The sequence below is a fragment of the Pagrus pagrus genome, assembly GCF_965226575.1.
Source record: "Pagrus pagrus genome assembly, chromosome: 9".
Lineage (NCBI taxonomy): Eukaryota > Metazoa > Chordata > Actinopteri > Spariformes > Sparidae > Pagrus > Pagrus pagrus.
Genome location: NC_140193.1, coordinates 7,584,060 through 7,601,094, shown reverse-complemented (window position 1 = coordinate 7,601,094; position 17,035 = coordinate 7,584,060). Strand labels below are relative to the sequence as shown.

The following is a 17,035-nucleotide window of genomic DNA, read 5'->3' as shown; positions in this document are numbered from 1 at the left end:
TTTCCCCTTTACTCACTCTCTCCACTTGTCAACTGATTTATTCGACAAGAACCCCATTTTAACGATAGCGCCCCCACTAATTGCTCTATTAATTCTCTGTCGCTTGGTATTTAATTTCTGCCGCCTGTTTCCATCTGGCAAGGAACTAATGGGGAAAAATGGTTGGAGTCCACTGCTAGTGCAAAAAACATGTTAACTTTAGTTTTGTGTTTTGAGGTTGGAGTTGGTTTTGTTGACACTCAAACCATCAAACACTGAGAAAAACAAGTCTTTTATTCATTCCCAATAGGAAATATTTTTGAACATGTCTTTTTTCGTCTGAATGTTAGGCACTTCAACTTTTTTGTACCCGTAGAGATTAACAGTCATTTCCACACCATAGACGACCTTGACATTCGAAAGTCAAATGATCTGGCTACGAGTGGGTGACTCCAAAGTAGCAGGGATGTAATATTGGACTAATCTCTTTAATTTGTGGTCATCCAGCCATCGTCTCTCCTCTTTCCATCACATTAGCAGTGGATAAAGAGCCAGCGAGAGGAGTTGGCTGTCCAAGAACAAAAGATGTATGAAGTTCACTTCAGGTTCCCCCAGAGCTTAGACTTGAGTTTCAAGCCGCGTAGAACGTCAAACAAACACTTTGTTCACATCTGTTGCTCAGGTTTATTTGTTTGGCTTTTGCTTCTTGTGATTCACTGTCAGCAGAGAGAGGTAAATTATAACTGTCATGCCAAACTCAAACAGCGTTGCTTGAAAGACGGTTAGGTATACCTCAGGGGGTCAACCTAGTTTCACTTGTTGCCGTTTCAACGCTCTGACTCTTGTTTGGAGCTGAATGCGAGCGCTGTGACAGGTACATGGTGCTCCAGGGGAGGATAACATCAGACGCGCTTTGTAAGCTGACATATCTGACACAAGCTCGTGTTTGTGTGGCGGTGTGCATGTATGTGTGTGCGTGTGTGTGTGTGTGTGTAATTCCAGGTTCTGGCTGATGCCGTCTCTCGCCTGGTGGTGGATAAGTTCAGTGAGCTGACAGACAACTTCACCTCCCCCCATGCACGACGGAAAGTCCTAGCAGGAGTCGTCATGACAACAGGTAGATATGGGATGCTTTCCCGCTCACAACATATGGTGCTGACAGTCAATTTTCAAGTGTTATCCAAAGGAAAATACAGGTGCCAATGCTCATGGAGAAAAGGTTGACAATGTTAAGTGTTTGATATATGCAAGTTAATGTAAATGAATGGCCTGATTAGCAGCTTATGCATCAACAACAACATTTATGAGTTAAACACCCACAGGTTTTGTTTTTTGTCTTATAACCAGTGCTGGAGTGCAGCTAAAAAAACATGTACTATAGATATTTGTACATAACATGAGCATTTCCATTCTTTGCCATCACTCAACTCTGGACCTGACATGTACATTTAATTTAGATTTCACACACAAACAGTAAATATGATGATCTTACAAATATGATGCAATGTTGTAGATTAAACAATCCAACAAAAAAAATTAAACATATTCAGATCTACAGATGTCTTTTTTGACTTAAAATACTTATTTATTGCTCACTGAGAAAGTCACAGTCTTTAGATATGGATTTTTTTTTTTTACTTTTACTGCACAACATGTCTCCTACTCTAACTGAAAAGTAAATTGTGCTTCCACAGATTTGGATTACGCCCTACAAGCTGTTTTTTTTTTTTTTTTCGTTTGGTTGTTTTTTTGTCCCTGGATGTTTTTTGACATTTAAAAACAAATCCCCAGCTGCTTCAGTTTTTAAGGAGACTAATGCAACGCTGTTTTGCTGTGAAGCTCCAGATATGTTTTATGGACTCTAAAACTTAACCCTACTTTCCATCAGCATGGACGGGAGTAGATAATGACTGAATTTTCATTTTTGGGTGTACCTATCCTTTAAAAACACTAAACTTACCAGAGTTTTAAAGCAGTGCTGTGCTTTTGTGACCCATTGTGTTCCTAACAGTAAAGCTTAAACATCTAAGTGAAGTAACAGTAAGCAATTACACATTTTTAAGTGGAGGGGGGCTGTAAAATTAACTCCATATTGATCAACCACACAGGAAAATACTACTCACGCATTGATGTATCAGTGCTAGTTATCTAATAATAGAATAAACAATAGTATAACACTCATATGGAGAATGTTTCTGTTTCCTTAAGTTCCCTTTTATATAGTTTACAGCAACTTGCCATCTCTCTGCAGGGTTAGACGAGGACAAAAGTTAAAGGATTATTTCCGTCCTATCCACATCATTAAAACACTACCACCTACTGTGTATAGTATGTATTTTAAGGTTGTGTATCCATTGACTTATATGTCTTTGTTTCCTCTACCGTCAACAGGCACAGATGTGAAGGAAGCACAGGTCATTTGTGTCTCCACGGGAACCAAATGCATCAACGGTGAGTACATGAGCGACCGCGGCCTGGCACTCAATGACTGCCACGCTGAGATAATCGCCCGACGCTCGCTCATCAGGTACCTCTACACTCAGCTGGAGTTCTTCCTCAGGTCAGTGGACGGTGTCGCAATTACATATATTCACACTGCCCTTTGCTGTATCTCATTCCTTTCATTTAAGCGAGCTATAATTGAAAAATGTGCCGTTTGTAAGCCTCGTATTAAATCTGCCATTTGTCCGTCCTCGTAGCAACAGCAAGGAGGAGCACCAGAAGTCGATATTTGTGCATTGTGAAAAGGGAGGCTACAGGTTAAAGGACAACGTTCAGTTCCACCTCTACATCAGCACCTCGCCCTGCGGAGACGCCAGGATCTTCTCCCCACACGAGGCCGGCGTGGAAGGTACCGCTGCCTCACACCAGCCTCATTTCTCCTCCTCAGCTCAGCCGGCGTTGTGTTTTTAATTTGTTCACAATTCAGTTTCATCAACAGTGTTTTTCATGTAATCAAATTTGTAGGTTTTCCTCTTACTCATGCTTGGTTTCATTTAATTAGAATTTTACTCCGATGTCCAAATACGCATTACAGACACATTTAAACAAGGCTCCAGTAATTAGAGCTTTTTGTCATTCGCTGTCTGTCTCTATCAGTCTTCCTCCCGCCCAGCTCACCCACACTGTCTGTCTGATTAACCTCCCTCTTACTCTTGTCAAAGTGTTTTCCGTTGCACATGGCAGACTGAATAGAAAACAGCCACATTCAATTAGTCACAGAATGGATGGCGCCTGCTGGTGGAACAGCAGAACACATTGATAACGTAATAATAAATAATAGGTTATGCTTTTGTGGAATCTGTTTTTTTGCTTTCATTTTTTTCTCTGTTTTCTCATGTTGAGGAAGTATTTGCACACTGATGGGGATCCAAAATGTGCAGCACAGTAGTCCTTTATATCAATCCATAGCTTTTATGCTTTTATTTATGCATCTCTTTCTATCATCTTCTTTCCGCACTGTCTCCCTCAGACCAAGGAGATAGACATCCCAACCGGAAAGCACGAGGGCAGCTGAGGACGAAAATCGAGTCGGGGGAGGGCACCATCCCTGTGAGGTCCAGCAACACCATCCAGACCTGGGACGGGGTGCTGCAGGGGGAGAGGTTACTCACCATGTCCTGCAGTGACAAGATCGCAAGGTAATTTAGTTCATTTAGAGCCTTTACAAAGTCTTACTGCAGACATTTGGGGATTTCTGTCAGAGTTAATATTGCGGATTATTTTGACAGGTTTCTTCATGATTGCAATATGCTTCACCATTAGTGAGAATGATCATGTTTAATTTTCACTGAAAAAACTGATGAAAATGATGTGACATTTGTTGGGGTTGAAAAAACATGTTTTCTTTATTCTTGCATCTGGAGAACAAAAAAGGCCAGGCTCTACAGTACTTCATTAAAAAGCTGAATTGTCACATGTTTCGCCTTCATCAAGTTGCAACTCCTGCGATTTAGATATTGCGCTTGGCCGTGTTGCGATTTCATAAATATTTCAATTAATTGGGCAGCCCCGGTTAATATTCATTATGACTAGAAGCTGTTTTGTTGCTTTGTTGTTCTCTGTTGTTTCTTTACTTCAGAGAAAACAATTAAAGGAATACTTTGAGATTTTGGGAAATGTGTTTGTTTCTTCCTTGCAGAGAGTTAGACGAGACAATTGATACCACTTCTGTGTTTGTATTATTATTATTTTATTATTTGCCTTCATTTAAACTCTGAAAAAGAAAACGGCTAAAACAGGTCTGCGAATACTGAATGGAACAAAATACAAGTTCAATCAACAATCAATTAAAACAGCTACAAACAAAGAGAGAGTATGACTTTTGATCAGGTCTCTGAGACAGATGAACATTTATATAAAATGCTAACTGTGAAGCTACAGCCTGCAGCCAATTGGCTTAGCTGTGCATAAAAACTGGAGACAAGGGGAAACAGCTAGCCTGGCTGTGTTCAGAAGTAAATCCGTCTACCAGCAAGAAACACATTGTTTCTTATATCAGTACTCAAATGTCCGACACTAGAGCGCCCTGTGTACAGATGCTGCAGCGGGCAAGGGTTTGAATCTTTGTTGCATGTCAACTCAATCTCTCTCATCCCTTTTCTTTCACTCTTGAGCTGTACTTTCAAATAAAGCCATGAAAAATGTTTTTTATATAAAAAAAATTCTAAATGACAAAAAATCTGAAACTCTTGGTGAGAAATAAAATTTATGTACTGCCCAAAATGCTGACCTTTGCCTCAGGTAACTCTGTTTCTCTCTCTTTTTGTAACCTTATGCTGAAGCTTTCATGATGTTCTTTTTGTGTGTTTTATTTACTCGTGCTGCGATGAATGGCATTTTGTCCTCGCTTTGTCAGTTCAAGTCTATCATTTCCAGGGACAGCTGAATTGATGGGTCCTTGGGACATTTTTGCAGGCAGATCATATCGTCTTTAGTCTCTGTCCATGTTCAAGGCAACACTGTGCCTCCCCTGTGATGAACGATAAAACTTCTCCATAACTCTCCTCTTCCTCCTCTTCCTCCTCCGTCCAGCGTCGTAATACCTTGCCTGAACGCTCCGAGTGATTGAACGCCGTGTCTGCATTTGATGAGGGAGATGTCAACTGTGTCGCGGACGCTGTTTGCACCGTGTGAGAAGTCTTGTTGCCCTTTCAGCGTGTCAGCGGCGGTACTAGTGATTCAGAATTTGTGTGGTTGTCCAAAGTGGAGCGATCCAAGTCAGTAGAGGGCAAAATAGGTTGGAGGCCGTACATTTAGTCATGTGGGTTTTTTCTGGCCAAGCTTTACAAGATAACAAGGAAAAACATGATATATTTTAACACAGCGATGATACAGAAAATTAACCCTCCGTGGTTAAGATTAGGGATTGTGTCGGCGAGGAAAAGACTGTGAAAGGCTTCTCTCTCTGCCCTCTCATGTCACAGCTATTAGCCAGGTGAGAGATGTGCTGCCCACCTGCTTCTGTCCCCCTGTGAGTGATTGTTAGCCGCAGGGATGCTATTTAATACAGCACCTGAGCGGCACACTTTGCCCTTAATGTTCCCTCCTTACATGTTGTTTCTCTCCTCTCATTCTCCCTTTGATTACATGCCCGGCCCCACGGCTTCAGCGAGAGCGAGCAGCACTCTTCCTCAGTATCTGTTGTTCGCTGCTATTTGAATGAGCTCATTAGCAAACACAAAAAGCTCTTAGTTTGTCCTCTTTCCTCCTGTCGTTCCGTCTTTAACAGCTGATTATATTGGCCTTCTGACCCTGTTCTCTCGGTGTGTGTTGTGTGTGCACAGAGCATGATATTGAATAAAATAAGACGCCGAAGAAATACAGAAAAGTTTGACAGGATTTAAATTGAATGCCTCCGAAGACATGGCTCATAATGCGCGTGTGCTCGCTTGTTTGTGGTGTGTGTCCTTTCAGGTGTATTTGCGAAACCCCCGTTGTTATGTTGACAAAATGTGTGTGCGCACACGGCGCTGAATATTACGAGGCTGTTTGACTGCGCTGAATGTGTGCTTCACCGCTCGCAGCTATGAATTCAGAGATTTCATTTTGCCCTCCCTCAGTTTCACACACGTTTATACACAGAGAATATTGCATATGGAAACAGTGGTCCCTCTTACTAGCCTCGGGTCTTGTGCTTGCATATTTCTCATTGTTCTGGGTCTATGGTGGTAATTTCACACACTCTCAAACAGACTGCCTGAAGTGAAAGAAAAAGAGAATCATCACACTGTCACCTTCTGGTTTTTGAGAATTTGGAGGGTTATTAATGGTTTAGTGGTTAGCGTTAACACCGACAATTACAACAAAAGTACCAAAACCAACAAGAATTGATGTAGCAGAAGTCGAGTTCTTTAATGTTAAAAGCACAACAGTTACGTTCAGGCTCCATCCAACACTGTGTTTACAGATAAAGCATACTTAAATATCTGGAACAAAATCTAATCAGAATCAAAGATTTAGCAGCTAAAATATAGGAATATAATATAATTTTAATTAAACTAGAATGGTACAGCACACATACCTTCACCAAGGCCCAACAGTCCCTATCACTCTAAATTTTAAACTACCCATACCCAATTAAAAACCGGATTCACATTGTACTCACTCACTGATACCGCCTAAATACAGCTGACTTTTTTCATCAAGAGAAATTAACAGAAATGTTGAAAAATGTCCAATCTCGCAATGTTAAAGGAAGTGTGAAAAATGCCTGCATCTGTCCCTTTGCCCTGATCAGAGTCAATGGGGTCTATTTTGGGCCGAGACCCAGCCTCCATCCAAGTTTCATGGAAATCCCTTTTGTAGTTTTTGTGTAATCCTGCTGACAAACCAACCAACTAACAAATAGACACAGGTGAAAACATAACCAGTGAATGTGCACCTCTGCCAGCGGGCCATCACAGTGAGAGTAGGCATTATAATTCTGTCTTGTTCTAGATTCCACTACAGGAGAAACTTGATGTTCTCAGTTAGTTGGAGAAAGACATGTGCCCAGTTGGAAGCTGGGCTTTAATATCATCACATCATCACATAAGAATGAGCAAACAGGTGCTCCACATCTGGCTGTTACTGCAATCAGCTTCCTCTGGCAACCTCAGAGAGAGACAGGTAGAGGGTGTCAATAACAAACCCACACAACACTCATAAACAGCAGCAGGGGTCGTCACAATATTGGTATCTGCGCCTGCACACGGCGGCCATTTTCCTCTGATATCACGCTCGGGAGAGGGAAGGCTCAAATATCATATAGTTGTGTTCCTGGATGCCATTCATATAAACACAGGGAATCTGGAGGGACATCAGCCATATTCCCACGCACAACAACCCATTAGCTTCTGTTAGACAGCAGCTTTGTTCAGCATTCAACCACTTCCTACCTTTCATTACTGTTTGACAGTGTTACGTGATGTGATAGGACCGGCTTGAATTAACTCCAAACAGTGCCCAGCTGTTTGAGGAAATAATTGATTGTGTTTTTTAAAGATTTACATCCCGGGGATGAATGGGCTTGGCTCCAGAGAGAGAGAGACTGAACTATTTTTTTTTTTTTTCATCAAATTTGTTGGCATAAAGAAATATCCTCGCTTCATCTATTCTCTTAATTTCCTTCCCCCTCGTATCCTCTCTATTTTCTCATCCCTCCCCCTCTCACTGTGTCCCTCTGCATCCCTCTTTCTTGTCTGTTTCTACCCTCTCTCCCTCTCTCTCAGACGATGCTTCACAGAGCATGTCAATGGGAAAATGACTGGGGAGAGATGGCTAATGACACAGCGTAGAAATACACAGAAGTTTGTAGAAAATGAAATTGGATACCTCAGAGTGTACACAAGTGTAGGATTGTGGGTGATCATGTGTGGTATATAGCATCGGCTGGTTATGTACTAATATATTTTGCTTGTGGGGTTGTGTGTGTGTCACTTGTCACTGTGTGTGAAACGTACCAGTTGTCATTTTTCTTTGTAGATTCAGTTTCTGAACTTTTTTAATGCTGAAGAAACACAGAACACAGCTCTTAAGCTCCAAACACAGTCACTAAATAGGCTGACTGCAATCATCAATACATGTCATTTTTGCAAAGCATACGTTAATGGTTGAGACACTGAAGAGTTGACAGTTTCTAATAAAAACTACAGTGAGAAATTTAGAAAATAATGGTAGAAAATATGGTGTTTTCTGTTGCTTTAATACTGTGTAAGTGTTTAACCGTTGATTCACCGGCTCTGCTTGCTCTTTATGGTAGTTAATGGTTGCTATGGAGTCATGATGTGCATCACGCGACTCATTTGAATGCTTTAAACAGTGTTTTGGGGTAATGTGCTACAAAAGTAACCTGTTACAGTAATATATTACTTTGAGCAGCAACAAAGTAATATAGCGCTTTTCTAATAGGATTTGCGGAAATATTATTACAGTTAGTACTAAGTGTATTACAACTCATGAAATTAAGACTCAATTGTCGCTTGCAACCCTTTTAAGCTCATTCAAAGAGGCTCATAACGATATTAATGTTTTAATTTTTGTCGATATGGTTAGTTTGGTTAAATTCTCCACAATTCAGTTGTTCAGTTCATTTAACGGAAACCGTGAGAACTTATTACTTTCAAATGATGGTGACTAGTAACATGTAATACATTACATTTTAGAAGTAGATTGCCGAACAGAGGTTTTAATTATTTTTTTTAACCTTTTTTTTACCAAGGCAGGTCATTCTTATTTACAATGGCAGCCTGGCAATGTAATTGTTTTTATTTTTAATATTTATGAATGTGAATGAGGTGTTGAACCAAAGGTATTGACTGATTGACTGACCTTAACTAACGGATGCTGAAAGTTAGGTCTCAAAATGGAAGTGCGTTTTAAGGTTAACGTTATTCAGACAATTTTTCTCCATAATCACCCAAAAGTTTAGCTCCAGTTCCAGGTTTTCTAATGTGTGTGTGTGTGTGTGTGTGTGTGTGTGTGTTTTCCCTCTGCAGGTGGAACGTGGTGGGCATTCAGGGGTCTTTGATGAGCTACTTCACAGAGCCAATCTACTTCTCCAGCATCATCCTTGGCAGCCTTTACCACGCCGACCACCTCTCCAGGGCCATGTACCAGCGCATCGCAGATATCGAGGACCTGCCTCAGCAGTTCACCCTCAACAGGCCTCTGCTCAGCGGTCAGTGATGTGGAAATAAGAATCCGATAAGAGTTCTGCTGAAATTTTAACTTGAGCCGTGATTATGTTCACATTTTCATGTTTTGAGGACGCCGTCTTATCAATATTTGCAAATCAAACTGAAGCTGTCAAAATATCAAAGAGGAAGATGGTAATCCTCAGCAGTAAACACATTCATCCACCTCACTGGTCAGTCCACAGCAGGAAGACAGTTATTGCTTTTCTCCTGTGTTTGATCTGAGCTGACATTTGCCTAGTTCCTGTGGAATTTGAATAGCTTCATCGTTTTTTGTAAATTTTCAGCATCAGCTTGACCTTTTAAAAAGGCCATATAGACCAAGACTCCTGCAGCCTTCTTTTCTTTTTTTCCCCCTGACTTTCCATTTTTAGACGAAGCATTCAGTCTTCGTCTTCCGGTCGGTCAGAGGACTTTGTGAAACAATGTAAAAATTTCCCTTACAGAAACACACAAACCAGTGGGTTCTTTATTGTCATTTAGTCCACTGTCACGGACCCTCCTTCTTTCTTCTAATTTTAAGCAAAATGTTATTTCTTAACATAGAGAAATGTTTCAATCCCTCTCTTTTCCATATAAAATAGTACTACATAAAGTACTGCACACTTACTCCAAGCATTGACCTCAACAGACAAGAAGTCATCCAGCCCCCCTGAGTCACTGTTGCTGTGCACGTCAAGCTTTCCTTTCTCACGCAGCACATATGCAGCTTACAGTGGTTACGGTAGCAGAATTTCCATTGAAGTTCTTAGTCATTTTTGAAACAATAAGTCCTTGATTTCAGACAGAAGTTTACAAAAGCAGGTTTTCATTACTAGCCAATAATTGTCAAATTTGTAGATTTTATCAGCTGTAGCTAGCTATCTAATTAAGTTAACGCTACTGTAGCTCTGTCAGTTGGTTTAAAACGTTGCTGCTAGCTCACTTTGTAAATGCTTACGAACATCAGTGTTGTAAAAAGCTACCCAAAAGTCATACTTGAGTAAAAGTAAAGATAATATGATACAATGTGTCAACCGTACAAATAGCTTTTGAGTAAAAGTCTTAAAGTATATGATATTCAGTGTACTGAAGTTTATCAAAAGTACAAGTAGAAGTGTATTATACATGTATTTACATGAACGTATACACTGTATACTACAACTGATCATTGGCCTGGCTGATTATCGGATTGGATAATCAAATTGTCAATGAAAGGCTTTCACCTGCAAGGCCACAAACCGATGTGTGAAGTTAATGATGTTCTTCTTGAATGTGGAAGCTAATTAGCTGGACTTGCTAACGTTTGAACCTTACGTTTGAGCAGATACACACACTGTTGTATCCTCTTGCGTTTTTGGTTTATGAACAGCACAACCGATCCGACCATACAGCCTAAACGAAAACAAAACAGGCCACAACAAAAACTGAAATCCAGACAGGTGAAGTGACGCTGTGGTCATTTTCTTTTAGATCCTCTGGGATGACAGAGGGCATCATATCACATGGTGTGGAGCTAAATGCAGCTCCCCCTGCTCCTCCTCTCTGGTTGCTCTCTAAATGGCGGGTAAAGGCGATAATAGTTGGGGGTTATTAACCTTTTCCGCTTTAGAGAGTTTTTAGCGGTGAAGCACTGTGGCGTTAGAGCACTAAGGATTTCATCCCCTTTAAATCATCTTCTGCCACAAGTGCTGCCAAATGGAACCAAGGAGCGTTACACACACACACACACACACACACAGAGTAAGACACCAGGATTTATGGCATCCATATATCTCCCATTTACGCTTCAGATACAGTGGAGGCCGATGCCCCGTAGTGTGCTGGAAGAGAGCAGGCTCTGACCTCAGAGTCCCCCTGGGTGGATGATATTTTGTCTCCACTCAGTAGGACAACAACAAAATAAAAAGCGAGGAAAAAAACTTGATATTTCAAGATATTAGAGCTGTGGGAGCAGCTGTCATTTGAAGGAATGGGCTGCCGTGTTTGGATACCTCATCCTTTAATACGCTCCTGTGGGTCTCCCACAGAAGCTTTGGAGGAAGGAGAAAGAAAATAATTATCTTATTTCTGTCACAGTTCTGCTTGAGAGCTTGGAGATATTTTTTTTTATGTGTTGAGGGTCTTAACATAATGTGAACAGAGCAGCTAAAGGAAAAACATTTAATTCAGCATTTTATTTAGTCTGTTTTAGAATATTGTCCTGTGTTAACCTCCAAAACGAAAACATTCTGGCTTCATGGAGATGCTTTTTGTCAATCGATGTTAAATACATCTTGAGATGTAGCAGGATTTACTTCATATTCAATAAATCATTCAATTAGGAGATGGACAGATACAATATTTGTTCAGGTGTGCCACTCTTTAGTGTTTTATCTTCATTTGTTGTTTTTGATTCCAGGTATAAGTAATGCAGAGGCCAGGCAGCCGGGCAAGGCCCCCAACTTCAGTGTGAACTGGACGGTGGGTGACCAGGCTCTGGAGGTGATCAATGCAACCACAGGCAAGGACGACATGGGTCGAGCCTCACGTCTCTGCAAGAACGCCCTCTACAACCGCTGGGTGCGCCTACACTCCAAGGTAAACTTACTGAACTCTGTTGCTCTTAAGCATTTCAGGCCGTACAAAGGAGAAGTTTGATACCCGGCCCTCCTCGCCGGTAGTGTGCGCTGCTTTCAGTTTTACTTCGTACTTGTATGACTTCACTTAAGCTAAAACTAAAATTATTTCAGTATTGTCGCACATTATCTTATATGTTGTAAGCTGTTTTATTTACGTACTTCTCTCTCTTTCTCTCTCCCTTTTAGTTGTCGTCCATCCTGTGGATCAAGGTGCTCAGGCCCAGCTCCTACCATGAAGCCAAGCAGGCAGCCACAGAGTACCACTCTGCCAAGCAGGCGCTCATCAAGGCCTTCCACAAGGCCGGCCTGGGTGCTTGGGTCAAAAAGCCCATTGAGCAAGACCAGTTCACCCTGAGCTCCTGAGGGAGTCATGGGACCAAGGGATTTCCTTAACCCCCCACTCCTCCTCCCCCCCGACCCAGGCCTGAAAGCAAGAGCGCCCCCTATTAACGACCAGCCCACAGAGACACTTACCTCCGTCCCATGTGTCTGCACGCACGTGCACTTTGTACTTGTGGAAATAAACGTGCGTAAATTCACAAACCATCCATAGCTCATCATTCTCATTCCTCAGAAGACCTCACCGCGTCTCTTCTCATTCACGTTGATTTTTGTCCTTTTATTCTGATTTTAAAGGATGATGTTTTTTTCATCTACTTGTTTTCTGTTTTAAAACTGGAATCCATGGTTTTTGTGTTTCGAGGAGATGTTTTTATGCCGTAGATGTGGAGTTGAAAGTTTTGTCTGTTGTCTTGATCGATGAGTGTAGCAAGTTTAGGGTGAAATGTAGCCTAGAAACAGGATCTTTGTTAACTAAAACCAACGTGTATGGACCTAAAAAAAAAAAAAAATATGACTATGAGGAACTTTAATTTAAAGATGCATAAATCTTCAGGATGTAAATCTAGTACCGAAAAGAAAGAACATACAATAGTTATGTAACATTTAACGTGTGTTATCTGGTCCGTTCCTTAGATGAGACTACGTGTTCATAGCCCCTGTATTAAAGATGGTAATGTAACAACATGTTGTGGTCCTGTTTGATTCACTGACCGGAAAGAAAACACAGGCCAGGTGTCACAGCGGTTTTGTTGATTTTTATGTCTTCATTCATTCATCTTTAAGTTATTTTATGTCACTATCATTCCATACTTGAACCATCATGGCGGGGTCATGTTGAGAGCATCGCAGCCCCCCTACTCCTCCTCCTCCTCCTCCTCCCGACTCTTCCTCCTCCTCCCCTCGCCTGGGTCTTGGGACAAGCTTTGGGAGGTGCTGCACGTTGTATTTTTCCTTGATCTAAGCCATGGCTTTGCATGGGAACTGAACTGGGAGGCCTACAGAGCAGAAAACACGTGGTGGAGAGCTTCCATCAGTGAATGATTTTTGAATGAATGCCAGCATCTTCCTCCACAGGCAGCTTTGAATCTTTGTCTCTATTTTCTAGATTTCTTGTGATTGTTTGTTTGTTTGTTTGTTTGTTTCGGGGGGAGGGACAGGGACAGTTTTTTTGTTTGTTGTTGTTTTTCTTAAAGATTGGGCATTTAGGGATCGGGGGATAATCCTGCAGTGAAAACAGTGATAGCATACACAGACCTCTCAGATCTTGTAACTTTGTGGCAGGGATCCACGATAGCTGTCAGTAGAAGGCTCGGTCTACGTCCTGGAGTGCCACGTGCAGTAAGTTACATTGTGCCGGCCTGTAGTTATAGTCTGAAATGCAAAGATGCTGTATCCCTCCACAACAGTGAAGTAACATGCAGTCCCTGTACGAACAGATGCAACGTGTGCTAATGTCTGACAAACTCTACCAGTAGGTTACAACCAAATGTGTCACAGTGTGATGTCATCTCCGCCGTCCTCTCTTCTTCATCTACAGAAACAAACGTTAGCTGCGTAGTCCAAGAAGACCTTTGTGATCCGACCTGCCACCTTTACACCCCGAGTGCGTAAAAACATCCTCGAGTTTTAAAATCGGTACACGAGGACACATTTCCAAGTAACTGCAGTGAATTCCCAGCTGTAGGAAATGTATGTGAGCGTGTGCGTGTGTGCGTGTGTGTGTGTGTGCAATATATGTGTGTGCTCAGACATACTCTGTGGAATCTTCACCAAAGATGATGATGTCCATGTGTGTTTCTTCAATATCCCTCACTTTTCTTTTTTAAATCGACCCTTTACTGTTTGTTTTTTGTACACTCACTTAACAATGTACTTTTGATTTTTAAGAAGAAAAAAAAAAACTGTAATCCATTCAGTTTTTGGGGGAAAATGAATTGTCAGGCTTCTTTAGTGCATCTGTAGCTCTCCGTGGGCACGTGTATATTGTGACCTGCAATCATTGTTGCTGCAGTATAAGTAGTTCTGTGTAAATAAGGAACAACAAAAATGACTAAATCTGTTCCCTGTACGATCCGTTCATCCCGCCCTTACAAACTGTTCTCCCTGTTGCTGGGATTGTGAAGATGTTAATGTACCTAAGTAAGTATTAGTGGCTCTCTGTGACTCACTGGGCACCATAAAGCATGGCACTAACACTGCCGGGGTTAACAGGCTTCATCCCCATTGTAGCCACCAATGTTTAAAAAAAAAAAAAATATGCACTGTAAGGTGCCTCAGCTAAAAGTGGCATCCACCAGCTGGCACGTGTGATGTCATATATGTAACTTTTTTACTTCTATTTGGTTGTTTTATGAGTCCGTGTTAGAAAAGCAGGAAAAGGGAATCAACCAGAGTCGACTTTAAGGTCCAGTGTGTAGGATTTAGGCAACACATCCTCAATTACCGAAACAACATCACTGCTGTGGTTTGACAGTGTGGTTTGGCTTAAAATAACTACGTCAATTATGCAACTTCAGTTTCTAAATGTACGTGACGTAACTCAACGTTAGTAAGATAAGATTTTGGCGTGAATTTCACTCTCACACAGTCAGCGCGAAAGTCCTGTTGTTTGACCTGAACATCTGTCCCTGACCTCCCACTCTCTCGCTCTTTAGACTACTTCGCCTGACGTCCTCCTTTGCTGCTGTCATAAGTACTATGGCCTATAGAGGTCGTGGCCCAACCAGACTGGATGTAGGGGCAGAAATGGAATATAATATTCATAATTACTCAGTTAGTGTATAATCACCTGAAACTAAGAATTGTGTTTTTGTTACCTACAGAGAAAGTTTGTCCTCTTCAACGACATCTACTATGTTGCACCGCCATGTTTTTACAGTAGCCCAGATTGGACAAACCAGACGCTGGCTCTAGAAAAGTCATCACATCCTCATACTTAAAAGACTGAATAGGTTTAATGTCAGTGTCTCCCAAAACAACATGGCACTAAAACATACTCTGGTTTCTGTGCATGTTTAACCAATCCATCCATCCCCAACCACCTCCCTCCAGTATATAGACGTTATACTACTTCTCCTCACGTCCTCCTTTTCAGCTGTGATAATTACTTTAGCCACAGAGGTTGCCGCCTAATGACCAACTTAAATATGGGCTGTTATAACCTGCGTCGTCTTTTCTGCCGAGGACAAGCTCAGTAAAGGCATTTTGCGTTTTTCACAATTTTAGCAGAGGGTGAGGCGAGGGGTGTTCAGTTGGTTGCGATCTGCAACCCCACCACTAGATGCCACTAATCCTACACAGTGGACCTTTAAAAGTATAAACCTAGAAATTGGGTTAAAAAAAAAAAAAAGAAGAAAACTGTGGGATCCAGTGCCCCCCCTGACAAATCCAAACAGACCCAGACCAAAGTCACAAGCAATACTCCTGATGTCTCCTTTAATGTCACCCCATCGCAAACAGGAGTCTGAATGACGTTTCCTTCCCCTTCTCCTCCTCCTCTTCCTCTTCTGTCCTCTCTCTACAAAGCTGTCTGAGGATTTTTTTTGTATATTTCCCCTCTAAAGAGACTGCCTGCTTCTAGAGTTTTGTTCTTCTTATGTCTGCACTAAAGATGTCAACTGATGATGTCATGATATAAAACCGTCCCCGTTTATGGATTGGATGGCAACTATCACAGCAAGAACTGAACTGCTTCTGCTTAACCCTTTGTGAGTCCTCGATGATGATTGATGCGCCCCCCCACCACCCGACCCCTGCAGCTGCGTCTGTATTTTGGGGTTTTTTCTTTGTTTTTGTTCTTTTTTGTGTGTGGGGGGGGCGTGACTCCAGAGTGGTCAGTGTTTGTCCACTCGATATTCTCCCCGTTCTCCCTCTCCTCCAGTCGTCCGATGTGTGAAAAACCTCCACCAACAGAAAAACCCACAACCTTGCATGTACTACCAACACTGAAGCTGCACCTAGCATGATGACAAACTTTTAAAGGACTCGAGTAGAAAAAAAAATAAAATAAAAAGCTAAAGATAGATATATAAAATGAACAAAAAAGAATAAAAGAGTTCTTAGTTTACTTTTGCACATGGTTGGCATTCTTTCTTATGGTTTTTTTCTGCGTGTCTGTCTCTGTTTGTCCAACGGAGAGTTCATTTGAGGCTCTAAATCAAACTTCTGGCTGTCAGCCGTTGAAGAAGACTGAAATTAATTGCATCATCATTTTGAGGCTTTCAGGGCACAAAAACATTTATAGTGTGATAAATAATTTATGAGAATCATCACACGGAAAAAATACGTTTGTCTCCAAACAGATTGCTTTGCTGAGCTCGCTGTGATTAAACGAGGACGGTGATGTAAGTACTGTCAGACATCCAGAGTCTGATAAAACAATTTGAAAATAGTAGTCATGCATCATGCATCATGCATCCAAAATACTGTTTAGTCGAATAGGTTAGCCTAGTGCCCCTGATTCATAGATTCTTTATCGGAGTTTGGCAGATACGAATCTGTGACCATGACTCTGAAACATCAGACGCCTAGCTGTGCTGTGTTTGGACAAATCCATGGCGCTGTCCATGGTGCTGTAATGGGGGACAGTTTATTTGCAGCTCTTTCTCTGAGTCCCACCCTGATTTCAGTTTCATCTTGGATATATAATATTCTCTAAACTTTAAACTATAAATAATTACTTCTATAATATAACTATACCCTATATAACGTGTTTCTGAGGGTCAAAACGCTTTGAGATTTCACAAAAAACAACAATTGAGAAACGACTTTATAGGAAAACCACAGGCAGCAGTGTGCCTCAATGATCCTCTCACACTTCCACAACTACATATTGCTACTTGTATCTTTAATCATGATGGTGACACCACTCTGTAGAGTATATAGTACGGTGGCCCTGAGGGTCAAAACTCAACATTTCAGAAAACAACAACATTAGAG

General features: G+C 41.4%; 1 protein-coding gene across 2 annotated transcripts in view; it reads left to right on the top strand.

The window, feature by feature from the left end:
• Nucleotides 1–16,163, top strand: part of adarb1b (adenosine deaminase RNA specific B1b) — a 128,715-nt gene extending 112,552 nt beyond the window's left edge. For both annotated transcript variants that reach the window (XM_084362964.1, XM_084362963.1), the window contains 7 exons: nt 982–1,096; nt 2,371–2,539; nt 2,679–2,830; nt 3,452–3,620; nt 8,958–9,139; nt 11,536–11,714; nt 11,942–16,163. In XM_084362964.1, coding sequence (XP_084219090.1) covers nt 982–1,096; nt 2,371–2,539; nt 2,679–2,830; nt 3,452–3,620; nt 8,958–9,139; nt 11,536–11,714; nt 11,942–12,118 — 1,143 coding nt within the window. In that variant the 3' untranslated portion in view covers nt 12,119–16,163. The remainder of the gene's footprint in view (nt 1–981; nt 1,097–2,370; nt 2,540–2,678; nt 2,831–3,451; nt 3,621–8,957; nt 9,140–11,535; nt 11,715–11,941) is intronic.
• Nucleotides 16,164–17,035: the final 872 nt, after the last annotated feature.